At 46.4% G+C, this 26,805-nt stretch overlaps 1 protein-coding gene across 1 annotated transcript in view; it reads right to left on the reverse strand.

Moving 5' to 3' along the window:
* The window catches only part of SMO (smoothened, frizzled class receptor), a 69,435-nt gene extending 43,157 nt beyond the window's left edge, over positions 1-26,278 (reverse strand). The window contains exons 1-2 of the mRNA XM_073579204.1: positions 25,732-26,278; positions 2,940-3,145 (exon numbers count right to left, since the gene is read on the reverse strand). Coding sequence (XP_073435305.1) covers positions 2,940-3,145; positions 25,732-25,984 — 459 coding nt within the window. The 5' untranslated portion in view covers positions 25,985-26,278. The remainder of the gene's footprint in view (positions 1-2,939; positions 3,146-25,731) is intronic.
* Between the last annotated feature and the right edge of the window lie 527 nt (positions 26,279-26,805).

Below are 26,805 nucleotides of genomic sequence, written 5' to 3' on the forward strand. Positions count from 1 at the left end.
AAAAGGTTGAGGCCTACTACAAAGGACCTTCTAACCAACAGAATTGCTAACAAAATTTAGATAACCTGTGGTAATAATGCGAACATCTATGATGTTTTGAGTCAAAAAACAAAAGTTATATAGTGGCTAAGATACGGGCAAAAAAACAAGGAGAGCACTGCATTTGGTGTCAGAACAATTAGCTAAATATTTCAAATTTTTGTAAGCCAAATTCGTCATGGTGCCACCAGTCAGGGAGTTGTAATTTAGATGTTGTAAATATGCACACAATAAAAATGGCGGAGTAATTATGTCCAGATATGTGAGAGATGACAACACATATTGGGACTTACATTGAGCAGATTAGATTTGGGGATTTGATTATGTGTACACATTATTTCACTTACTAATTTGGTCCCGCTCCTCCTGAGGTCTTGCCGCATATCCAGTGAACATCTGGGCATAGATTCTTCTCCACGCTGCCTCCCTGCGTGTCCGGTCAGCATAGTGGGGATCTTTCTGGTCCCATAGTTCTGGCCTCTCCTGGACCAGAACTATCAGCATTTCCACATTGTCTGGCGTGGACATGATGGAGGTCTCCGTGGAGGCGTTCTTCCTGGGTTTTTTTTATGCTGCAAGAGAAATTTGCATCCCAAAGCTTCCTGGCCATGCCTCCTGCTATTTCCTGTTGACCAGGAGAAGTCTTGCAATTTAATCACAAGTCACATGTGTGGTGCGTTTTCAATGCGATTCTTAATCGCATTCATAGACTTGCATTGGCGAATCCGATCCGAAAATCGGTGACAATCGCAGCATGCTGCGATTGTCTCGGTCCGAGGAACGGATCCGATAAAAAAACGCATGATGGGAGCAGCACCATTGAATAACATTGGGACGAATGCAATGCGATTTTTTATCGCATTGCAATCATCCGATTTTATCGCTAGTGTGACTCCGGCCTTACAATGATACCTGGGTTGATGAAATCCGCCTTGTGGTTGTTTCTTAATCTTTATTTTCAGTTTTGTGTTAATGATATGCCCGTGTGCTACGGCGGGGTTCATGTATGTGGTTCTCTGATTATATATTCATAATGCAGACTGCTGACAGGTCACAGATCCCTCACTGATCTGCCCCCTAGTTTGCATAATGAATACCATCACATACTTAATAAAAAAAAAAACGCTCCTGCAGGCAGGTGCCGGCATGATTACTGTGCACTTAATCCCTTTTGCAGATATACTTGAGTGAGGAAAAAAAAAAGTCATTTTGAAAATGGCGCCCGGGGCACCTGTGCAGTAGCAGCTATCGGTTTGTATTTGTCCTCCTTCAACAAGACGCTGCCCGCACCTGTGCAGTAGCTGCTCTCGGAGATTGCCGACAGCTGCTATTGTGCATTGCGGTGCCATCGTGGAGGAGGACTTTTTTCTTCTTCTCCAGCAAGATGGCGCCACTGCGCCTGCAACAGCAGCTATCAGATCTCTATGCAAACCGATAGCTGCTACTGCGCAGGCGCCCCGGGCGCCATTTTCAATATGACTTTTTTTTTCCTCAGTCAAGTAAATCAGCAAAAGGTATTAAGTGCACAGTAACCATGCGATTATGCTGCAGTGCAGGTGCTACGGCTGGCACTTGTTTGCAAAAGCCTTTTTTTTTTTTTATTCAGTATGTGAAGGTATTTATTATGCAAACTCGGGGGCAGGTCAGTGAGGGATCAGTGATCTGTCAGCAGTCTGCATTATGAATATCTAATCAGAGAACCACATACACCTGCCCCGCCTTAGGACACGGGCATATCATTAACACAAAACTGAAAATAAAGATAAAGAAACAGCCACAAGACGGATTTCATCAACCAAGGTATCATTGTAAGGCTGGGGTCAGACTTGCGAGAAACTCGGACGAATCTTGCACGTCAATACCCGGCACTGCCGCTGGCACTTGGATCGGAGCGCTCATCTGCATGTATTTCTATGCAGCTAAACGCTCCGATCCGAGTGCCAGGAGCAGTGCTGGGTATTGACGTGCGAGACTCGTCTGAGTTTTTCGCAAGTCTGACCCCGTCTTAATCAGTATAACGGTGTTGTCCTGACACTGTGTGTAGGTTACTGTGCACAATCCTGCTGACAGGTTCCCTTTAATAGAATGTTACTGACACAGTTGTGTGAATTAGATGAACTTTTCAGGTCAGATATAAACCTACAGGGTGTCCTCTCACTTCTAGGTGGCAGTATTCACTTCTATGAGATAGTGGTCATCCTTCTGGAGCTGTGCTGCATGGCTTTCTTTTCACATAATGCAGAGGGAGAAATGGATGCCTTTGATATTCATCATTGTAATATTATTTTACTCTGTATTTGGCCAGTAGAGAGGACCTTTCATTTGCCAGAAATATATGATTTATTTTCCTAGTCTAAATGTCATGATTCTCCAGAATATGACATTGACGTTTTTATTTTTCTTGCTTCATCTCAGAGATATGGCTCCATCTTTTCTGTATGTAAATCATGTCTTGTTAGCTAACAGGGCATAATCCTCAAATAGATTCTCACAAACACGTTTTGAGGATCACAGCCCCTTGGTTAACAAGACTAGATTTACATATAGGTAAGAGGGGGCCATGTTCCAAGAATGGAGTGGCTCAGTAACAAAAGAAAAACACCACCAGATTCAGGCGACAATTCCTCCAGGTAAAAAAAATGACATTTATGGAAAATGACAGGTCCTCTTTAAACATATTTCATTCATTTTTCTTTCCATTTTGTGCTTTATTAAAATTGCTTTCCTGCAATGAAAGATTTTTGGAAACATACATAACATACATTTGAAAGGTAATCTGTAACCAGCAACAGAGCCTAGTAAGTGGCACATCACTGGAATCTGGGTCTCAGCCCCTACATCATGATGCGTTCAAATCTGCTGACAGATTCCCTTTAAACCGCTTATAAGTATTTGCTCACCGGACATCCCTCAGGAAATCGATCCGTGAAGCACTTTAGAAAATCAGGCCAGCCCCTCTCACGTTCCACAATAGCGCACGGTCCACGTGTGGCAAGACACAGACCTTGACTTGGCAGCTCCACTTTGCCCGCTTCGCACTTTGGCATGTACACAGCACATAGCAAGGGTTGTATCGCCTCCCAGCAGCGAGGCGCGTTTCGTAACCCTGTAAACATTAGGAAGAAGGTGGTTTGCAAGCGTCAATTGAAGACGACTGCACGGACTCGACGCAGCATCGTGAGTCTGCAGCAAAGAAGGAGGTGCCCGGCACTCAGGTGGCCACAACTAAGGGTACCACCTGAAACGCGTCAGACTGGGATTGCTCCTGTCCTTGTGTGTTCTGTACATACTTTTAATGGAAGAATAAAGCTTATGTTTTACTGATCTGAGTGCTGGTCACCTCTTCCTTTCCTGTATACAAGACACATTTATACATAGCTCACTACCACCAAAGAATTGCATATACCTATCATACACAGGTAAGTGACTCGCTTCATGTCCACACACCGAGGTGCACTCAAACAAAAAGCGATGCAGTCGTAGATAGTAATGAGTGATACATGAAAAAAATAAATAGACATATATATATATATATATATATATATTATATAAAGCTAAGAAACATCCAAGGCATTCATAAGCATTGTGAAATGTCACAAATTAATAAATAAAAATGTTGTGACCTTTGGCGTTTTACGCCAGTCCCAGGCAGCTTTGCTAAAGTGGTGTAAATTGCGCCAGAAATTTATTCCAGTTCTGGCGGAGGCAAATGCGAGTTGTAAGAAGCACTTAGGTCATTAAGTGGTGAGTGCCTCTTAATGAATTAGGTGCATCTTACTCCAAGGGTCCCTTCATTAATACTAGCAATCACAACAGGTCTGAGTGCCCAGAATTCTCGCCTGATTTGTGACACCTTTAATGCCTTGCAACTCCGAGGAGCAGAAGTAATGGAGATTATGCATGGATAAAGTGTGAATATATGCCAGAAATATATCTGTAATAATCTTGGGTGTGGTGCACCAGATGATCAGGTGGATTACATGTGTTCCAAAAGTCAAGAGATAATTATGTATAATTCCCCAGTCTGAGGATACAGTGACATGAGGAAGGGATGGATCCGATGTGGAAGGGGTGGGAACAGCGTTCTACCAAAGGGGCATATCAGCAACAATACAGCTGTAGTGAGAAATCATCTTAGAATGCTTAAAACTTGGGCACATTGTTTATGGATCCTTAGTATTTTACTGGAGTATAAAATTGCCAATTTCAACACAAACCACAGTGTACGAGGGCTAGCCAAGTGGAATTCTGTATAAGGGCGCAGGTCATTTAACAACCGAAATTTAAAATAGTTGATCTGTGGTATGAAAGCCCCCAGATAAATGAAGCCAGTAAACATATAATAAAAGAGGGACGGACGCTGAAGAGTAAATAACCATGTGGACATCAGTCATTTTCTAGATTTATCCTATCATATCTTGAATTTTGCTTTTTAGTGTTTTACAAATCAATGGTTCCAAGAAGTTATAGTGAACCAGAAGATTCCATAGTGACATAGTAACGTGGGTTGTGATCACGGCCTGGTTGCTGTACATGACAGTTCAACTCAAGGGAATTAGTGCAAACTACACCTTTATAAATGTGAGCCATTGAATGCAATTTTCCTAAGAAAACGCATATTCATGATGAAGCCCATGTTTACTATAGCAGGAATAAGATGCACATTTTTCCCATGATACCTTTTTCCTTCATTTAAGAACCACTCCTTGTTTTGGATTACAAATACTGATTAAAAAAATAGAGAAAATGTTTTTATGTCACTGAGGCCTAAGACTATGTGGGGATATAATCCTTTGCGAAGAGGAATAGTAACATTCAGTTGTAAATTTATTTATACATTTGTAAGCCAAATCACAGAAAAATGGTACAATGAAAAGTTGTTTTTTTTTAAATTCATTTATTAAACAACAAAGAAAGAAAGGAAGGAAAACAAACACATTTTGCATGTGACCAAATCAGCATCTACTCGCTCATCATAATAGTTATGGAAAACAGTAACTGTATACAATGAGTTTTTGGTAATGCAAATCCTAATACACATACTTGGTGATACAGAACTCAAAATATTACAGTACATCTTAAAGTACCTATCCTATCCTTAAAAGAGAACACTAAAACTACCTTACTGCCAAAAACAATTTCCATATTGATAATAATATTATGCTACTGCGTAGTGTGAGCCAAAGTATACTCTACCACTATCTCTATCATATTGGAGCTAGGTCATTAACTACGTGATGATATAGTGAGGTGCGATGAGTTCCATATATCCCAACTCCTGGACTTGAGCTGCGTCTTCAAGTCCAGGAGTTGACCAAAGGTATGGCTGCACTTACTAAAACCGTGCAATCCCTGTAGGTGTCCTCCAAGGAAAAGATCCAGCTTGCTTCCAGTCCAGAGGATGTCCCGTGGCTCCGGAGGAGGAGAACCCCGCCACTCCGAGGGAGGAACAACAATCGCTATGACCAGGACGGACATCCCATCTGTTGCCGCTGCTACAAGGCAGGTCATCTTGCAAGATTCTGTCCTTTAAACGAGCAACCCTTGGGGCAGAGGGCCAACCCCCAGGAGTAGGACCACAAGGCCCAAGGAACTAGCGAGCCAAGTATGTTGGAGGGAGACCGGTCCTTCCAGTGGTGATTGACGGCATCCCCATGAACGCTTTGCTGGACACTGGCTCCCAGGTCACCACTATGCCCTATATCCTCTACAAGCGGTATTGGGCTGACTCTGAACTCACCCTTGGCCCAACTGATGAACTAACAGTAGTTGCCAGCAATGGTCAGTCTTTACCACAAGTGGGATGTAAAGAAATTACTGTTAAAGTGGGGAGGGTGGAGATAAAATCTCGAGGTCTGATAGTTGTGGATATTGATCGACGAGAATGTAATCCCATGATGACTCTTGGTACAAATGTAATTGAAAATTGTCTTTCCGAGGTTATTGTCTTGTTGCAACAGGTGGCTGAGACTGCTGGTTCCAGTGAACAACAAGTCCTGCAGAAGGAGATCAAGGCCCTGATGCAAAGACAGCAAGTAGAACTCTCTGGCGGATAAATTGGCAGTGTCAGAGTGAGTGATGCTTTCCCCATTGCAATACCCCCCAGATGTGAAATGTTGATTTGGTGTCGGGCAGCTACAGGTCTCAGAGGAAAGGATTACCAGGCATTGGTAGAGCCAGTATACTCTGATAGCCGGCCCACTGTCCTGACAGCCAGAGGGGTAGTTGATGTCCGTATGGGGAGAGTACCTGTACGCCTTTTGAATTGTGGGGAGGAAAAGGCCACAATACCTCGGTATACCACAGCTGCTCACTGTCAGTAACAATGCAATGCAGGCAGCAGGGCCCTTGATCTCATCCGACCAGGTGGAGGACAATGGCTCTGTCAAGCAGCTGGAGGAGTGGTGCCAGCAACTGCAGGTGGGGACTGACTCTACACCTTCATACCAGAAAAATGGGGTTTACAGAGTGACCCCATTTACAGAGTATGAGCGGGTATTCAGAAAACACCCCCTAGATTTTGGGAAGGCAAAAGTCATATCCCCACTGGAGATCATCCACCCATTAAAAAAGGTACCGGCCTATACCCCCAACACAATACCAATGTGCTAAAGGTATGTTGAGAGAGATGAAGGAAGCAGGGGTGATCAGAGACAGTTGTAGCCCCTGGGCAGCTCCAATAGCTTTTGTAAAGAAAAAGGATGGTACCATGAGAATGTGTGTTGATTACAGGAAAATTAACAGCATTACACATAAAGATGCCTACCCATTACCCAGAATTGAAGAGTCATTAGCTGCACTTAAAACTGCTAACTACTTTTCCACCTTAGATCTCACTAGTGGGTATTGGCAGGTTCCCGTGGCAGAGGAAGACAAGGAGAAAACAGCATTTACCACTCCAATGGGTCTCTGTGAGTTCAACTATATGCCATTCGGGCTCTGCACTGCCCCAGGAACATTTCAACAGCTGATGGAGTGCTGCCTGGAACACATGAACTTTGATTACAGTCCTGTTGTACCTTGATGATGTCATTGTTTTCTCCAAGACTTATGAAGACCATCTGGAGCACCTGGCTGAGATGTTTGAAGCCTTGTCCAACTTCGGCCTGAAGGTGAAGCCTTCCAAATGCCACCTCCTGAAGGCCAAGGTACAGTACCTCGGTCATGTAGTGAGTGCAGAAGGTGTGGCAACAGATCCTGACAAAGTCACAGTCATCCGGGACTGTCCGAAGCCCAGCAACCTCCATGAAGTACAATTCCTTGGGTTGGTAGGCTACTACCGAAAGGTTCATCAAAGGCTTCACTGAAATAGCCACTCCTATGCAAAATCTTCTGGTGGGGCAGTCCAAGAAAGCTAAACAGAAGAATTCCACATTTGAATGGACTGAGGAGTTGGAGAGGTCCTTCACCAGACTAAAGATAGCTTTCAACGGAGATGAAGTTCTGGCCTACCCAGATTATGACAAACCCTTTGTGTTGTATACGGATGTCAGCAACGTGGGACTTGGAGCAGTACTGTCGCAAGTACAGAATGGCAAAGAAAGGGTGATCTCTTACGCCAGCAGGAAGCTTCGTCCCACTGAGAGGAACCCAGACAACTACAGTTCCTTCAAGCTGGAGTTCCTCGCCATAGTCTGGGCTGTGACTGAGAGATTCAAGCATTACCTAGATTCAGCCAAGTTTACCATCTTCACGGACAACAACCCGTTGACTCACTTGGACACTGCAAAACTAGGTGCACTGGAGCAGCGATGGATGGCTCGGCTGTCCAACTATGAGTTTACCATCAAGTACCGAGCAGGGCACAAGAATGCCAATGCTGATGCGCTGTCCAGGATGCCTACTCTGCCAGATGCAGGAGAAGACCCTGAGGCTCTTGAGGAAATAGAGTTGCCGCCCTTCCACCGGCTCCTTGCGGCCCAACGTGCCCAGGGAGTGAGAAACAGAAGGTCTGGCTTGAAAGAGGTCACCCTAAATCCATTGCCCCATCATGACTGGGAAGAAACTCAGGATAATGACCCCGCAGTCCGCCTGGTGAAGGAGCTACTGTCACAAGCTGACTCACGCCCAGAGCCGGATGCTCCTGAAGAAACCCAGCAGTTGTGGAAGGAAAGAGGTCGGCTGTTCATCTATGCAGGAAAGCTGTGTCGGAGGAGTATCAATGCCCGCACTCATGAGCTGGTCTGGCAGGTGGTAGTCCCAAAGAGAGAGGCATCAATGGTCCTGGAAGCATACCACAATGGAGCTGGACACTTCGGATGGAAGAAGTTGGAAGCATTGCTCCGGGAGAGATTTTACTGGGCTGGTATGAGAAAAGCCACTGAAAAGTGGTGCCGGGAGTGTGGACAATGTAACCTGCGCAGAAAGGATCGAAACAGCCAGAGAGCTCCTCTACAGCCAATAATAACCAAGCAGCCACTCGAGTTGGTTGCCCTGGACCATGTGAAGTTGGTCCCAAGCCGGTCAGGCTACATCTATGCTCTTACCATCGTGGACCACTACTCGAGATTCCTGGTAGTTGGGGAAACATATCTGGGAAGAGTGATTCTGAGACCAATGTGGCAGACTATCTGGGAAAGGGCAGCAAAGACTTCCATATGCACCACACATAAAGAGAACCAATACAAAATACTGATGCATTGGTACCATACCCCTGAGGTCTTGAATAGACTCTGTCCCAACACATCAGACCAATGCTGGAGATGTAAGCTAGACAAGGGTTCTCTCACCCACATTTTTTGGGACTGTAATGTCCTGGCTCCGTTTTGGAGGGAGGTGGGGGGGTTGATCCACAGAGTTTTGGGGATTGAGGTCGCATTGGATCCATTCAATTATCTCCTTAATGTTCCACCTATGGGTATCTCAAGGGACTCGGCCAGGCTGCTCCTACATATCTGGACTTCGGCAAAGTGTCTTATATCCTCGTTCTGGAAGAAGACCTCTCCCCCTACCATTCAAGATCTAGAACAGAGAATCCAGGAAACAAGGCGACTGGAATACCTCACTGCATGTATTAATAACCAGTTGGGAAAATATCAACGGATATGGTCTCCTTGGGACCTTTTTATGAATAGTAGCACTTAATCGCCAGTGAACGCCGTTTATATATTTTGATGTGCTGATCTGTATGCAAAATGTGTCAAATTCTTTTTCATACCCTTCCCTTCCCTATCTTTCCCTACGTCTCCCCCCCTGTCTAAAAGTTTCGTTGTATTTGATGGAAGGAGAGGTTGGAAATTTTCTTTCCTTTTCTCTTTTTCTTAAAGTGTAACCTTTCGTGTTTATGTTTTCAAAAGAAAAAAGCTTTTTCAGATAATAAAATAAACAGTTCAAAAAAAAAAATAAAAAAGATTCCTGGTAGTTGTGCCTGTCAAAGATCAAACAGCCAGGACAGCAGCCATAGCCTTTCAACAGCACTTCTGTAGACCACATGGATATCCTGAGCAAGTGCTTACAGATCAAGGTCCCGCCTTTGATGCAGAAGTGTTCCAGGAATTCTGTAACTTGTATGGTTGTAAGAAGATCCGGACAATCCCGTACCATCCACAGACCAATGGCATGAGTGAGAAAATGAACCAGGTGGTGATTGACCTACTGAAGACCTTGCCTTTGGAGGAGAGGAATCTGTGACCAGAAAAGTTGCCAGATCTGGTAGACCTCTACAACCACATTCCTGTGAATTCCACCAACTGCACTCCAGCCTACCTAATGAGAGCGAGGCCTGGTAAACTGCCTATTGATTTGGACATGGGAGTCCTTACACCTGAAGTGACGTCACCAGATGCTGACTGGGACACAGAGAGGCAGCAACAGTACAGAAGAGTACAAGAATGTGTGGAAAAGAGTTTAGCCCAGGCAAGACAAAAGCAAGAAAGGCAGTACAATCAGCATGCACCTGCAGTTCCCTTGTCACCAGGAGAACAAGTCCTCAAGAGGAAAAGAAGACTGCATAAGCTGGATGATCAATGGGAAGATGAACCCTATACCATTCTACCCTCAAACTTTGACAATACCAAGGTGTGCCTTATTAGTAAAGATGGAGGAGAAACCTCAACAGCAATATCAAGAGATCATTTGAAATTATGCCCTGATCAGTTAAAAGAAATGGAAGAACAAGATAACATCCAACCCATAGAAGAAAAGGTCAGCACCATACTTGGAGAATTCCCTGCAAATTGGACTAAAGTAAATGATGCAATAGTGGTGCCAGTGTTGACCTTTCCCCAGCTGGTAGCACAGGAAGAAGTGACTCAAGAAAATCCTAAAGATCAGGAAAATCAGGCAGCAGATGCCACACCAGCAGTGGAGCCGGAGAGTCCTCGCCCTGCCAGTGGTGAATCTGTTATACCCATGGTGAGTCTAAGAGTTCGCAGACAATCTAGTATCCCTGTGCCATGCAGAACCACCAGTAGTGTATCCAGTACATTACACATTACACCAGTAGTTAGCCCCAGACAACCAGTGTTACACAGGTCTACCCGTACTACACAAGGTATACCACCCATCAGATATCGTATATAGCTAAGTTTATGTGAATGTTGAAATTGTGTATATATGTAACTGTTCTTAAGTTTTGTGCCTACAGATAACCTGTAAGAAGCCTTTTTGAAGTTCTTGTTTCATGTTTTAATGGACATTGGACCGCAGGACTTGTGTGGTCACCAATTTGTATATAGTTCACGATTTGCCCAGGAATGGCCCATGGACATTGATGCTTTGACTTATCATCATAGGACTATTTTTGGAACTTGTGGTTTTTGTAATTTTCCTTTTTCAAATCTTGTAACCTTCATACTGTTTACATGTTTATATGTTACTCAAGTTTTCTTTTATCAGCCAAGGAGTGCTGACTTGCATTAGGGGGGGAATGTGGCGCCCCCAGGAGTATGGTCGCTACAGTGGCATTACCTTCCTCCAGGAAGGGTGATGTTATGCTTGGAAGCAAGGAAGGGTCTCTCTAGCAGTTAATCAATTTCATGCAACACAGTTCCCACTTCAGGCCAGCAGAGGGAGCTCTGAACCAGGATTGGGGGAGGAGGAGCGCGCTCTGAGGGCCAGGAGGGGAAATAGTCAGTTAGTGTGAGGAGGGCCACGTGTGTAGACGTGTGGAGAGAAGCTGGAGGTTGAGCTGAGGAAAGAGAGCTCCCTCCCAGTGAGAGCGCATGATCTGGAGCCTGGTCTCCACGGTTGTATGGATACTGAAAGTCCTACAACAGAAACCAGAGGAATAGGAAGCTGTAAATGATCTGTTCCCAACTAAGATTCAGAGGCACAACAGTGACGGGTGAGCCAAGAGAGATAGAGGGCTACAGCTGTCTGCCATACGAGGTAGTTCTATGAGACAATAAGAAGGAAGAACTTCAGTGTAACACTGTACTGCATGTACCTCAAGCAAACGCTAGGAAGGAGACTACACAACCCATCTGATAGATTCCTGAGATGCTTCCAGGCTAGCCTGCTCCTGTGCCATCTGTAATCAGGACCCTGGACTGCGTTTGCCAAGTAAAGGTAAAGAAACTGCACCCTGTTGTGTCCTTGCCTCCTTCCTGCAACATTTTCAGCACTGCTACATCTCTGTGCCAAGCACTGCACCCTCTTCCTAAACATTCCGCTACACTGCCCTGGGACAAACAGACCTACCTGTGGAGGGCTACAACATCGTTGCTGCACCACACCATCTGTCCCAGAGGATCTGTCTGCAGCGTCGGCTTAACACCTCCCTTGCCGAACACCACAGGTGGCATCACGAATCACTTATAAACTTTATTCCCAACTCAACCCTTTTAAATGGGCGCCCAGGGCCACGGACCGGGTCCCCGCTGCTGTGACAATCCCCTCTGAGAGACCGGCCCGGTACCGAGTACCCCACAGTCCTGGGAGGGCGACCCAGCCGCAATACACAAACTCTGAAAAAAATGAGACAAGAATAAAAAGAATCTTTTCAATAATGATGTTTTGTTTGGCGTTTGAACCTCCTATGTACATAGCCATACTGTACATGTAATGAAATCTGTCATTGCTTTGCTCATTTGTGGGCTGCAATCTCCACTTTCTCTCTCTTAGGCATGTTTCACACATCCGTCTGTCACCATCAGTCAAAATCCGCCGTTTTTTCCCATTGATTTGCATTATCGGCGGATCTTGACTGATGGTCATCCGTTGGATCCGTTTCTTTACGGGTCTGCCAAAATTTTGGCGTCCGCAGACATGACAGGATGGACACTGAAACGTTTTTTTGCAGGCCGGATCCGCAATTGTACACTGCGCATGTTCGTTCCCTCTCCCCCTCTCCCTCCCTCCTCCTCTCCCCCTCTCCCTCTCTCTCTCTCCTCCCCGGGAACGGGTTCCTTTAAATTTCTGCCTTCCCCGGATGCGTCAAAGCAACGGTCTGGTAGCGCATGTTGCTTTCAAAACAGTTGCGGATCCGTGTCCCGCCATTTTCGCGGATTGCAAGTGATGAAAAAAACGTATGTGTGAAACAGGCCTTATCTGCAATGATCTTTTAAGCTGATTTATGATCAGGGGTGGATTAAGGGTAGCCAGGGCCCCGGGCTGTTCAGACTCTGTGGGCCCCCCGGTCATGTGACGGGGTCAGGAAGTCACTAGTTTTCATGACGCATACAGTGCATCAAGGGGGGGGAGGGGTTAAATACTGAGGTAAAAAACTCAGCAAATACACAACATGTGCACGAGTCCTCACAAATTCTGAGGTAAAAAACACCAAATACTCAGTTTGTTCATGAGGACTCACAAATACTGAGCAAAAAAACTCACCAAATACTCAGCGTGTGTATGAGGTCGAGCTCACCAAACACTCAGCGTGTGCACAAGGCCTTACAAATACTGGAAGGCTTCTACCCAACATCTAGTCCTGACTCACCTGTACCTAACATCGAAACCAGCTAATAGTCTGCAATCACCTGCTGACCTGGACCCATGACCTGTCAGACAAGTTACTTCACATGAGTTACACAGAGGCTTCTGCTTCATGAACTTCCCCAGATAGAAGAAGCAGCCTACGATGTCCACCTGTGGCCGGATACACAGGAAGAGACGCTCCTTGTCACAGGCTGTACCCAACATGGCAGCAGAGGGGTTAACGCCACAGACAAGTCACCGTCTCCTCACACACTGGACACGACGCTGCATCTGGCGACGAACAAGCGCACAATGCGCAATGTTAGTCATGTCCCAGATGTTCAGCCTGTGGAGGACCAAGGGGGGACAAAAAAGACCCCAGGATTGGAACAGGAGCATGAGAAAGTGGACGGCGGTCTGAGGGGCAGGGTTTATATAGGGGTCGAAGTAAGGAAATATATATACAGTGGGGCAAAAAAGTATTTAGTCAGTCAGCAATAGTGCAAGTTCCACCACTTAAAAAGATGAGAGGCGTCTGTAATTTACATCATAGGTAGACCTCAACTATGGGAGACAAACTGAGAAAAAAAAATCCAGAAAATCACATTGTCTGTTTTTTTTTTCATTTTATTTGCATATTATGGTGGAAAATAAGTATTTGGTCAGAAACAAGCAATCAAGATTTCTGGCTCTCACAGACCTGTAACTTCTTCTTTAAGAGTCTCCTCTTTCCTCCACTCATTACCTGTAGTAATGGCACCTGTTTAAACTTGTTATCAGTATAAAAAGACACCTGTGCACACCCTCAAACAGTCTGACTCCAAACTCCACTATGGTGAAGACCAAAGAGCTGTCAAAGGACACCAGAAACAAAATTGTAGCCCTGCACCAGGCTGGGAAGACTGAATCTGCAATAGCCAACCAGCTTGGAGTGAAGAAATCAACTGTGGGAGCAATAATTAGAAAATGGAAGACATACAAGACCACTGATAATCTCCCTCGATCTGGTGCTCCACGCAAAATCCCACCCCGCGGGGTCAGAATGATCACAAGAACGGTGAGCAAAAATCCCAGAACCACGCGGGGGGACCTTGTGAATGAACTGCAGAGAGCTGGGACCAATGTAACAAGGCCTACCATAAGTAACACACTACGCCACCATGGACTCAGATCCTGCAGTGCCAGACGTGTCCCACTGCTTAAGCCTGTACATGTCCGGGCCCGTCTGAAGTTTGCTAGAGAGCATTTGGATGATCCAGAGGAGTTTTGGGAGAATGTCCTATGGTCTGATGAAACCAAACTGGAACTGTTTGGTAGAAACACAACTTGTCGTGTTTGGGGGAAAAAGAATACTGAGTTGCATCCATCAAACACCATACCTACTGTAAAGCATGGTGGTGGAAACATCATGCTTTGGGGCTGTTTCTCTGCAAAGGGGCCAGGACGACTGATCCGGGTACATGAAAGAATGAATGGGGCCATGTATCGTGAGATTTTGAGTGCAAACCTCCTTCCATCAGCAAGGGCATTGAAGATGAAACGTGGCTGGGTCTTTCAACATGACAATGATCCAAAGCACACCGCCAGGGCAACGAAGGAGTGGCTTCGTAAGAAGCATTTCAAGGTCCTGGAGTGGCCTAGCCAGTCTCCAGATCTCAACCCTATAGAAAACCTTTGGAGGGAGTTGAAAGTCCGTGTTGCCAAGCGAAAAGCCAAAAACATCACTGCTCTAGAGGAGATCTGCATGGAGGAATGGGCCAACATACCAACAACAGTGTGTGGCAACCTTGTGAAGACTTACAGAAAACGTTTGACCTCTGTCATTTCCAACAAAGGATATATCACAAAGTATTGAGATGATATTTTGTTTCTGACCAAATACTTATTTTCCACCATAATATGCAAATAAAATGAAAAAAATACAGACAATGTGATTTTCTGGATTTTTTTTTCTCAGTTTGTCTCCCATAGTTGAGGTCTACCTATGATGTAAATTACAGACGCCTCTCATCTTTTTAAGTGGTGGAACTTGCACTATTGCTGACTGACTAAATACTTTTTTGCCCCACTGTATATATACACACACACACACACACACATATTACTACATGCGGGCAGATCACACACATGCACAATCCTCAGGTTGTATAACTTTCAACTGGTCAAAACATTTCTCTCAGTAGGCCAAGAAAGAAATGTGGCAGGAATAAACTACACCTCATAGTAACTTATGTGTGAGGCAGAGGTGACAAGACCCACCATCTCGTGCCCACCTTACTAGAGGTGCCCACTGCCCACATATAACAAAGTTGATGGAAACAGACGACTTCCACTATGATGATTGGTTACCGGCCGCCTGTGTATGGGCACCTTCCCAGAGAAAGGGTTAAATCCTGACTACAATGTAACAATGTTACGACCCCACAGTGCCTCCGGCTACTACTGACCCCAGGACCTCCCCACCACCCACTATGGAGATGACTGGACTCCCTGTATAATGCTATTCCCCACTGAGGTACCTCCAAAACTCGGCTGAGATACACCCTAGAAGAGTAGTATCACAAGAAGTATCCCAGCCTGAAGTGAGTGAACTTGCAGCTACTGCCCCCCTGAATAGCATGGAGCAGCCAGGTCTTAAGCCCCCGTCACACATAGCGAGATCGCTGCTGAGTCACAAGTTTTGTGATGCAACATCGATCTCACCAGCGAGATCGCTGTGTGTGACACTGACCAGCGACCGCCCCCCCTGCCGGTTATCGCTGATCGTCCTGGAATGGCCAGGAAATTTTTTTGATCGCTGGTCTCCTGCTGGCCAGCACGCATCGCTGCGTGTGACAGGCGGGAGACCAGCGATCAGCGCGCTGGTAACTAAGGTAAACGTCGGGTTTCTAAGCGGCGCGCAGCGCTTAGAAACCCGATGTGTACCTTACTTACCAGCGCGCTGGTGCAGGGAGCTGGTAACCAAGGTTTCTAAGTGCTGCGCGCTGCTTAGAAACCCAATGTGTACCTTGGTTACCAGCTCCCTGCACCAGCGCGCTGGTAACTAAGGAACACAGTGGGTAACTAAGCGGCGTGCATTGCTTGTTACCCTCCTGTCGCTGGCGCTGATCGCTGGTGAAGCTGCCTTTTTGACAGCTCACCAGCGATCATGTAGCGACACACCAGCGATCCTGACAAGGTCATATCGTTGTCGAGATCGCTGGTGCGTTGCTATGTGTGATGGGGCCCTTACCTGCACCCCCGGCAGGCCGAGCGGCCCCAGGGACTGACTCATCCTGCTGTACACCGGATCCCTCTGCACAGCCCTGGCCTTGCGCTCCACACAGAGGCGGGGATCCCTATCCCTCCTGCACGCCTGGGCGCCCCTCTCCGTGCCAGTCTGGGAGCAGCAGAGATTTCAGGGGGCAGAGAGTTTGGCAGCAGGAAGAGATTTGCTGTATTACTGAGCTTGTGATGATGATTTCCAGCTGCGGAGAGGACATGTATGACAGCTAGTCCTGGCCGCCACTCGCTGTCATCTCTGCGCTGCTGCTTAATCACACAAAACTAGATCAGGAAACAAGGAGAGAGTTAGGCTATGTGCACACGTGCAGATTCTTCACGGAATTTTCTGCGGCAATTCCGCAACTCCCTGCCGCGGGAAATTCGCAAAAAATTTGCATGCTGATTGACAGGTTGGTCACACTCATCAATCATAGTGTTTGACGAGTGTGACCAACTTTTTTACTATTGAGGCTGCCCATGCGGCATCAGTAGTAAAAGATATATAATGTTAAAAATAATTTTAAAAAAATCGTGATATTCTCACCTTCCGGCATCCCCCGCAGCGTTCCCGATCATCGCGATGCTCCCGGCAGCTCCCGGTCCCAGTGATGCCTTGCGCGACAATGACCTCGGATGACGTAGCATCTCACGAGACCGCTACGTCATCACAGGTCATTGTCGCGCAAGGCATCACTGGGATCGGGAGTTGCCGGGAGCATCGCTGAGGCCTGGGGACGCCGGAAGGTGAGAATATCAACGATTTTTTATTTTAATTCTTTTTTTTACCAGGGATATAGTACCCAGAGCCTGGAGGACAGTCTCCTCTCCTCCAGACCCTGGGTACCATCCGCACATTTTCCGCAAAAAGAATGAGCCTGCTGCGCAGTTTTCCGCGATGCGATTCAGCAACGGAAAAATACGCAGCATTAGCACAGCATGTGCGGAATGCCATTGAATACAATGGCTTGCTTATTTTATGCGTTTAGTTTTCGCGGCGAAAAAATGTGGCAAAAACGCATAAAATACGCGGGAATTTCGGACGTGTGCACACAGCCTAAAGAAACATTAGGCAGCTACTCCCCGCCTGCTCACTGCCTCTTCACCTCTCATAGCTCCTCCTGGTAACTGCCTGCACCCATGGCCCTGCTGTTATGTGCCGGGGGTTACATGGGGGGACTTAGGACATCCATTATACTGTACTTTGTACACTCCAGCTGACTTTCTGCCACAGCTGACAGGACACAGCAAGGCTAATGGCTGCCACCAATTTCAGGGGCCCGGGGGTGGCCGCAGCATCTGTAAACAGCCCACCCACGGGGGCGGACCCTGCACCTCAGCAGGGCGCAGACAGGGTGTCCAGCAGTGCCTAGGTGAGTGCATGTGCTGTGTGGCCGCGGCTGCCACCTCCTGTATGCACACTCTTCGGGGTGCCCGGCACAGAGCTGCCAACCTAATGGGCAGCTGTCTGCAGCCCTGGGAGCCCGAACGTGTCCGGAGCAATGCACCAGTGCAGCCCCTGCATCCTGCGCTGGTCAGAGGGTGAGAGGTGTGCACCCGACCTGGGGGTGCACCGACCAGGGGTACTCACCGATATGGTTGTCTTCGATGTGCTCAATCAGCTCGGCCAGGGTGGTAAAGTGGAGTCCACAGCCTCCGAAGCGGCAGGCATTGGAGGAGGCAGCAATGCCTGTCAATCAGTGGCGTAACTACAAAGTTATGGGCCCCGATGCGAACTTTCAAATGGGGCCTCCCCATGCCAAAATACACACACTTCTCCGCTCCATACACCTCGTACACACGCGGCTCTGCTCCGTACACCTCGTACACACATGGCTCCACTCCGTACACCTCGTACATGCACGGCTCCGCTCCGTACACACGCACGCTGCTCCCCTCCGTACACCTCGTACATGCACGGCTCCGCTCCGTACACCTCGTACACACGCGGCTCCTCTCCGTACACCTTGTACACACGCGGCTCCTCTCCGTACACCTTGTAGACACGCAGCTCCTCTCCGTACACCTCGTACACTCATGGCTCCGCTCCGTACACCTCATACACACACGGCTCGCTCCGTACACCTCGTACACATACGGCTCTGCTATGTCCAAAATTGTACACACATAGCTCTGCTACATCCACCCTGTAAACCTCTCCTGACCTCACACAGAAACTTCCCTCATCCAGCACCATGATGACGATCAACACAGCAGAGTTCTGCACAAAACGAGTCCCCTGATCATGTGACCCCTGACTACTGCCTTCCTGTGACCTTATCACAGGTCCTGTTCTTACAGAAGATAACAGCCTGCGCCCCTGCCTGTCATCATGGTGTGGTCATTGAGGTCCCGGTCCAGTGGGCTGAGAGTGGGGAGCTGGACAGAGATGGAGGGAGAGAGGAGCATGGCAGCCAATGCTGGAGGAGGGAGAGATGGAGAGAGCGAGAGTGGGAGGAGACAGCACAGGCGTCGGGATCGGAGGAGCCGGCTGTATGGAGCAGCTGAGAGGAGGGGCAGCCGGGACAGAGGAGGGACCCAAGCAACCTCCACAGTTCCAGAGTCCAGACCAGTGGCGGATTATAATTGGGCAACTGATCCTGGGCTGGTGGGCCCACGCACACTACTGGGCCCTGGGCTACCGACCAGATTGACCTCATTATAATCCGCCACTGTTCATGATCCAATCAAAGTTGGACTTCTTACCAACAATGTTTTGTGGCAAAAAGTAGCTATCAATATTTTTTTTAATCTGCCCCCCTCCCCCCCCAAAAAAAAAGAAGTTTCCTGATCTAAAGCTGATACACATATGAAAAATGGACAAGTGTGTGCCTAACAGAAGTTGGCCGATACAGTACAGCCGTTCTTCTCATACCCAGAGGCAGCTATATGCCACATAACTTGTAATGTAATCCTTTTTTGTTGATGGGAATTTTGGTGTTACACTTGTTCAGACAGCCATAAAAATTTTGTATAAGAGAACATCATACTGTGTAGAGGGGAGCTGTACAGGGGGGGGAGAGTCGGGACATTATTAAACGTAAGGGGTGTGCTAAATGTAATGCTGCTATATATATAAATATTAGTGATGAGCGAGTATACTCGTTACTCGGGTTTCCCCGAGCAAGCTTGGGTGGTCTCCGAGTATTTTGGCATGCTCGGAGATTTAGCTTGTGTCGACGTAGCTGCATGATTTATGGTTGCTAGCCAGCCTGAATACATGTGAGGAATGGATGGTTGCTAGGGAACCCACACATGTATTCAGGCTGTCCAGCAGCCATAAATCATGCAGCTGCGTCGACACAAACTAAATCTCTGAGCATGCCAAAATACTCGGCGGGCACCCGAGCATGCTCTGGAAAACCTGAGCAACGAGTATACTCGCTCATCACTAATAAATATATATATATTGCATGGTATTGTACATAACTGCAAATAGTGTTGTATGCTGTACAAGATTGCTGTAAGATGTACAGTACCTCCATACTGAGTGGTCCAGTCCGATGGGCATTACTGGTCTTGATCTGATGCCTCCTCTCTCGTCGCAATCGCTGTCCCCTTGCCCTGCTTCATGTGGATGGCGGGTTCTATGTCATCCAGACAGTGTCTCCCAATCGTGCTCCTGCACAGTTGTACTTTACAATGAGCTGCTGAGGGCAGCACAAAGAACTGTAGTGCGCATGTACCGGCTTCAATTCCAGGTCATTGGCGCTCCTTGGCCTTTCCCGGCACATGCGTATTACCGTATTACATTACTTCTGCACTTCCGATCACACGCAGTGTACCTCTCTGAAGTCGGGTCGTGTACACCCAGCTTTAGAGACTCAATGATGAGAGAGAACAAAGCCACACACATGTGCGAGATTAGTATAGTGCTGGCAATGACACTGGCTCTTGTAAGCAATGTTATCATGGAAGTGATAACTGAGCATGCTCACGTGCTAACCAAATGACCGCTGTGCTCGAAAAATATGTTTGAGTCTCCGCGCCTGCATGTCTCGAGGCTATTTGACAGCCACAATACATGCAGGGATTGCCTGTTTGTTAGGCAACCCCTGCATGTGTTGTGGCTGTTGAACAGCCGCGAGACATGTAGGAACGGAGACTCAAATATATTTTTCAAGCACGATGAAGACACTGTTAGCACATGAGCATGCCCAGATAACACCTTATCTGAGCATGTTCACGCATCAGTAATAGCTATAAGTTCTGACATAGTGATGGTCTTTTTTTCATAAAACTTGCGATGAAGGTTCCTTAAGAAGCCTCCAACACAGATGTGTATCAAGACTGCATGTTGTCTGTTGGGTTGCAATGGCATCTGTGTATCTGTGTTGAGAAAGATCCATCAATTAGGTATCATTTCAATTATACATATAAATCACAATGCAAGTGTGAACAGAGCCTTATAAATCCTTCTCACTGGAAACACATGTTCATAAGCATTTCACAGTGACGCACAGTCCATAATGATGAGATACTAAAGAGACTGCCAAGTGCTTGTGATCAGCAGTTTCCATAAACCACTCATTCTATGGAGAATATTCATGTGTGGCCTGCTCCCCTGTCTCCCCCCAGCAGACAGGACTGACACCAATACCAACCCATTTTCATACAATTTTAATTACTAATAAACTTTCCTTCCTCGCTATTTCCGAAACCTGGCTCACGTCCTCTGACATAGCCTCTCCAGCTGCACTTTCGTATGGTGGATTACAACTTTCCCACACCTCTTGCCCTAGCAGCAAGCATGGCAGAGGAGTTGGTTTTCTACTGTCAGATAACTACTCCTTCACCCCAATCCCACTGCCACCCTCTGTTACCCTCCCTTCCTTTGAGGTGCACGCTGTGCGCATCTACTCCCCCTCCAACTGGCTGTCATTTACCGTGCTGCAGGGCCAGCCACCACCTTCTTCGACCACTTTACTACGTGGCTACTTCATTTCCTTTCTGCTGACATCCCCACTATCATCTTGGGCGACTTCAACATCCCCTTTGACACTTCCCTCTCAGCTGCCACTAAACTTCTATTTCTCACTTCCTCTTTGGCCTCAATCAATAGTCTTCTGCAGCCACTCACAAAGATGGCCACACACTGGACCTCATCTTCACCCGCCTCTGCTCCCTATCTAACCTCTCTAACTCATATTTACCTCTTTCTGACCACAACCTCCTTACGTTCTCTTCCCCCTCCAATCCTTGTCCACAATCCACACTCCACAAACTTGCACACCCTCGTAGAAATATTAAACACCTTGATCTACATTCACTGTCTGAATCCCTCCTCTCTCTTACAGTTTTACAGACATAAGTTCCCTACACAATGCTGATGCCGCTGCCGCTCTATATAACACCTCAATAACTGTAGCTCTGGAATTGGTTGCCCTTCTCACACATACCAAAGCTCACAAAATCAACAGGCAGCCCTGGCACACCAGCCTGACCAAAGAACTAAGACGGGCTACCGGAGTTGCTGAGCGGAGATGGAAAAGATCACAAACCAACGAGCACTTCATCGCATTCACACAGTCCCTCACTACTTTCAATGCCACACTCGCTGCAGCAAAACAAATCTACTTCTCATCTCTCATATCCTCCGTCTCACAACCCTAAACAGTTATTCAGCATTTTCAATTCTCTCCTCTGTCCCCCAGCACTCCCTCCCTCTCCACTCCTCTTGGCTGAAGACTTTGCCTCATTTTTCAAGCAGAAGATTGATAACATCAGAGCCCTTCCTCCTAACTGCTTAGCCCTCCTCTTCCAAAACCATCTTCTCCACCATTACAGAAGACCGACTCTCCACTCTACTCTCAAGATCACATCTCACCACCTGTGCACTTGACTTGATCCCATCCCACTTCATCCCAAACCTCACCATACTCTTCATTTCAACCCTAACCCATCTCTTCAACCTATCACTAACGACTGGTGTTTTCCCGTCAAGCATTAAACATGCCTCAATCACACCTATCCTCAAAAAGCCCTCTTTTGACCCATCCTCTATATCTACAGTAGCTATTGCCCCATATCACTTATGCCTCAAAACTACTGGAACAACACATCCATCTTGAACTGTCCTCCCACCTCTCTTCTTGCTCCGTCTTCAACTGCTTACAATCTGGCTTCTGGCATATCCCTCCACTGAAACTGCCCTAACTAAAGTAACCAATGACCTATTAACCGGCAAAGCCAAGCAATACTACTCTGTCCTCCTCCTCCTGGACCTGTCCTCTGCCTTTGACACAGTGGACCATTCCCTACTGCTACAGATCCTGTCATCTCTTGGCATCACTATCTTGGATTTTGTCATACCTAACAGACTGGACATTCAGCGTCTCCCACTCGCACACCACCTCCACACCTCGCTCCCTATCTGTTGGGAGTCCCACAAGGTTCAGTCCTAGAGCCCCTGCTCTTCTCCATTTACACCATCGGCCTCGAACAGCTCATAGAATCTTATGGCTTTTAGTATCACCTCTATGATGATGACACACAGATCTACCACTCTGGACCAGATATCACCTCCCTACTAACCAGAATCCCACAATGTCTGTCCGCTATTTCATCCTTCTTCTCCGCTAGATTTTTAAAATTTGATATGGACAAAACAGAATTCATCATCTTTCCCCCATCTCACTCGACCCCCCCCCAACGGACCTATCAATTAAAGCAAATGGCTACTCACTCTTCCCAGTCTCACAAACTCGCTGCCTTATGGTAATTCTTGAATATGATTCTTCAAACCACATACCCAAGCCATTTACACTTCCTGCCGACTTCAACTCAAAAATATTTCCCGGATTCAACAACCAAGAATCTGCACAAACCCTAGTCCATGCCCTCATCATCTCCCGCCTTGACTACTGCAACCTCCTGCTCTGTGGCCTCCCCTCTAAGACTCTTGCACTCATCCAATCTATTCTAAACTCTGCTGCCCGACTAATCCACCTGTCCCCCCTCCTCATTACCCAAAGACTCCAGTTCAAAACCCTAACCATGGCATACAAAGCCATCGACAACCTGTGCCCTCCATACATCTGTGACCTCGTCTCCCGGTACTTATATGCACGCAACCTCCGATCCTCACAAGATCTCCTTCTCGACTGCCCTCTTATCTCTTTTTCCCACAATCGCATACAAGATTTCTCCCGTGCATCACCCCTACTCTGGAATGCTGTATCACAACATATCAGACTCTCGCCTACCATGGAAACCTTCAAAAGGAACCTGAAGACCTGCGTTTTCCGACAAGCCTACCACCTGCAGCAACCACCGATTGACCAAACCACTGCACGACCAGCTCTACCCTCGCCTACTGTATCATCACCCATCCCTTGTAGATTGTGAGCCCTCGTGGGCAGGGTCCTCTCTCATCCTGTACCAGTTGTGACTTGTATTGTTTAAGATTACTGTACTTGTTTTTATTATGTATACCCCTCCTCACATGTAAAGCTCCATGGATTAAATGGTGCTATAATAATAAATAATAATAGTAATTCATAATAATAATACAATGCCCAAAATCAAACAGAACATTACATTAGGACAAGCCTATAATTATCTACAACAAATGGGCAGAATGAATGAAAAGTAGAGCAGCTTCCAATGGCAACATTTTTTTATTGCAAGGAAAAATAAAATTTATAACTGGAATGGAGTAAGTATAGTGGGTATAGAGGTTGCATATGGGCGGTGGATCTTGGGGACCCAAAATGTCCTTTGGCCCATATCAGACGGCTAATAATAAATAATGACAATAATATTAAACAATTCCAGTATTGGTAAAAATTGGATGCCACTCTGATGGTCCGTATGGTATCCCTTTTTTTCTTGCGCTGTACCGATTTCGGAGTCCAATCATAGCATGCTGCAATATTTTTCTCATGCCAAATACAGCCGAGAAAAAATATGCAGATCAGCACTGCCTGATCGTATAACATTGGTTTGAGTGAAATCCGATGTTTTTTATCAGACTGCACTCGTCCGAGTTATTCGCCAGTGTGAGAGAGCAGTAAAGGGTTTGTCCACTACTTGGACAATCCCTGTGCTTGTCCCAGTAATATAATAACACTTAGGCCACATTCACGTGTTCAGTATTTGGTCAGTATTTTACCTCAGTATTTCTAAGCCAAAACCAGGAGTGGATGATAAAGACCGAAGTGGTGACGTATTTCTATTATTCTTTTCCTCTGGTTGTTCCACTCCAAGTCTTGGCTTGCAAATAATGAGGCAAAAATCTCACTTTACCTCACCAACTACTCAACATGTGAACGTGGCCTTATACTCACCTGCAGTGTTGTCACTGGCTCTCCCTTACCTTTATTATGTCACGCTACCCCTGCAGGCAATTGATGATGGTTTCACTCCTCTCCCTTATGGACATAATTCACATCCGGAGGAAGTGAGAGGGTAGTCTTAGCTCTCACTTTCTCCAGATACCTTGAGTTGACCAATGGTGGCGAGAGTGAAGCCAACGCTGACTGGCCACAGGGGTAGCGAGACATAACAATGGCACGCCAGCCCCGGGTGAGACAGTGCCAACACCACTGGAATGGCGAGGGAACAGGATGTGACTATAGGTGTTATTATTTTATTAGGGGGAAACATATAGATTAAGGAGTTGCCCTAATAGTGGACATTCCCTTTAAGCTGACATTGCTGTACATCAATAGGAATAAATCCTGCATGCGGAGATGCTGCAGCGGAAGAATAAGACGCCGCACAACGTTTTGGGTGTAACCTTGTTTGAAGAAGAGAATTGTTACCTCCAAAATGTTGCACAGGTGTGGGTATCTTATTCCTCCGCCGCAGCATCTCAGCATGAGGGATTTATTCCTATTGATCTACAGCAATGTTGGCGTAAGGTAGCAGTGTGCGCCTATGTGAAATCTGTTTTGTATATATACCTCTTTATTGGATTGTGTGTCTGAGCTACGTTCAAATAATAATTGTGATTCAAGAAAACAGTTTCTTGTGTCTTGGTATAGATGTACGGTAATAATATTGAAGACTCATGATAGTCGGGGGACTTTGTATTTTGCACTGGAGCCTACAAGCTTCAAGTTACGCTTATGCCACTGGTGATAGGTTGTTATAAGGCACTGTTGCATGTCAGCATAGTAAACAAAGTGCCCCCATCACCACCACCGGAAGTGGAAAATCATCCTATTTTACAAGAAGGAGATTAGCACAATTATTCAGTCATCGCATAGTGTACCTCACTCACTGTATATCACTCACACACAAAAGAAAAAACAAAAATCACAGGCAAAACAGGATCTGCCTATACATAAACACCAAATCCGTTTATTATTACAAGTGTATATTAAAAAGACAGAGAAACTTCAACCGTTCCCGCAAGTAATTAACAACTTACAGCAAACATCTGGCCATGGTCAACGAGTGCAATGTATGGTAGTGGCGATCATTAATGTATGGAAATGGTGGTACTTACCAGACCAAAGCAGGTTATCATGAACTTCTTCCTGAGAATTGACTTAGCAAACATCTGGCCATGGTCAAAAAATGCAATGTACGGTAGCAGCGATAATAATGGATGAAAATGTTACTTACCAGACCAAAGCAGAAGTTTATCATGAACTTCTTCCTGAGACAAGGAGTCTTCTGCCAGGATTGTGGAGGTCAATGCATAGGGTAAGGTAGATCCAAGGCACACATTATACTTGAGGGATTCACAAGTGGTGGTCTTCTTGCATCTATCCATGTAAAACGACTCATTGAACTGAACCTCTCGGGTTCCAGAAATGTAACCGAAAAGCCAAAGTCCCATCATGTAGTACATCCAGAGCACCATGGAGGAGGACATCTTTACAAGAGAGAAGAGGGAGGAGGATGGGAAACTCTCCAGACTGTGTGGCTATTGCATTCAGCACAGCCTGGCTTTGTGTCCTCTTCAGCAGGATGGGTGCACTTCTATCCCCCTCTCCTGAAGCCTGCCCTCCTCCATTTTCCTCCCATTTAATGGAGACGATCCTGAAGAACAACTTCTCGAAGTACAACTTCCACCCAGCTAAAATGCCCCACAAATCACTGAAACATGAGGCTTGTTTAGATCCTACAAACCACTCCAGTCCTGATCCAGAAAACTTGCAGGAAAGGGCAAGATAGGAGTGAAAGAATGTAATCTGATCCCAGCTATGCCTCCTCCTCCTCCTCCTCCTCCTCCTCCACCACTCTCTGCCTTCGTTTTGCATCTCACACAGCCTCACATTTTAGGAAAGTGTCTTCTATACCACAAAGGATCTAAAGGCCAAAGCAGCAGGAAAGTTCCAGCTTTATGGCTCGCCCTGAAGGATATCGGAAAGATGTATATCTTTGTACCGTGTTAGCCAGTAGATAGAAGAATATTCAGAAATGAGAGTCCTCAGTGGTTGATACCTTTTAATGGCTAAGGCCTGGATCACACTTCCGTTTTTTAAAATCCGTCCAAATCTGTCTTTTTCCGTTAAAAAACAGATCCGCCATTTTTTTGGAGGATCCGTTTTTTGGTCCCATAGACTTCCATTAGCGGTTACCGCGGATCCGTCAAAAAAACGGATCCGTTTGCAGTAAAACAGAAACGGATCCGTTTTTTCACACAAAAGCGGATGCAAAAAACGGATGGCGGATGCCAAAAAACGGATGTGT

Source organism: Dendrobates tinctorius, unplaced genomic scaffold (genome assembly GCF_039654945.1).
Source record: "Dendrobates tinctorius isolate UK_male_01 unplaced genomic scaffold, ASM3965494v1 ptg000062l, whole genome shotgun sequence".
NCBI classification, from domain to species: domain Eukaryota; kingdom Metazoa; phylum Chordata; class Amphibia; order Anura; family Dendrobatidae; genus Dendrobates; species Dendrobates tinctorius.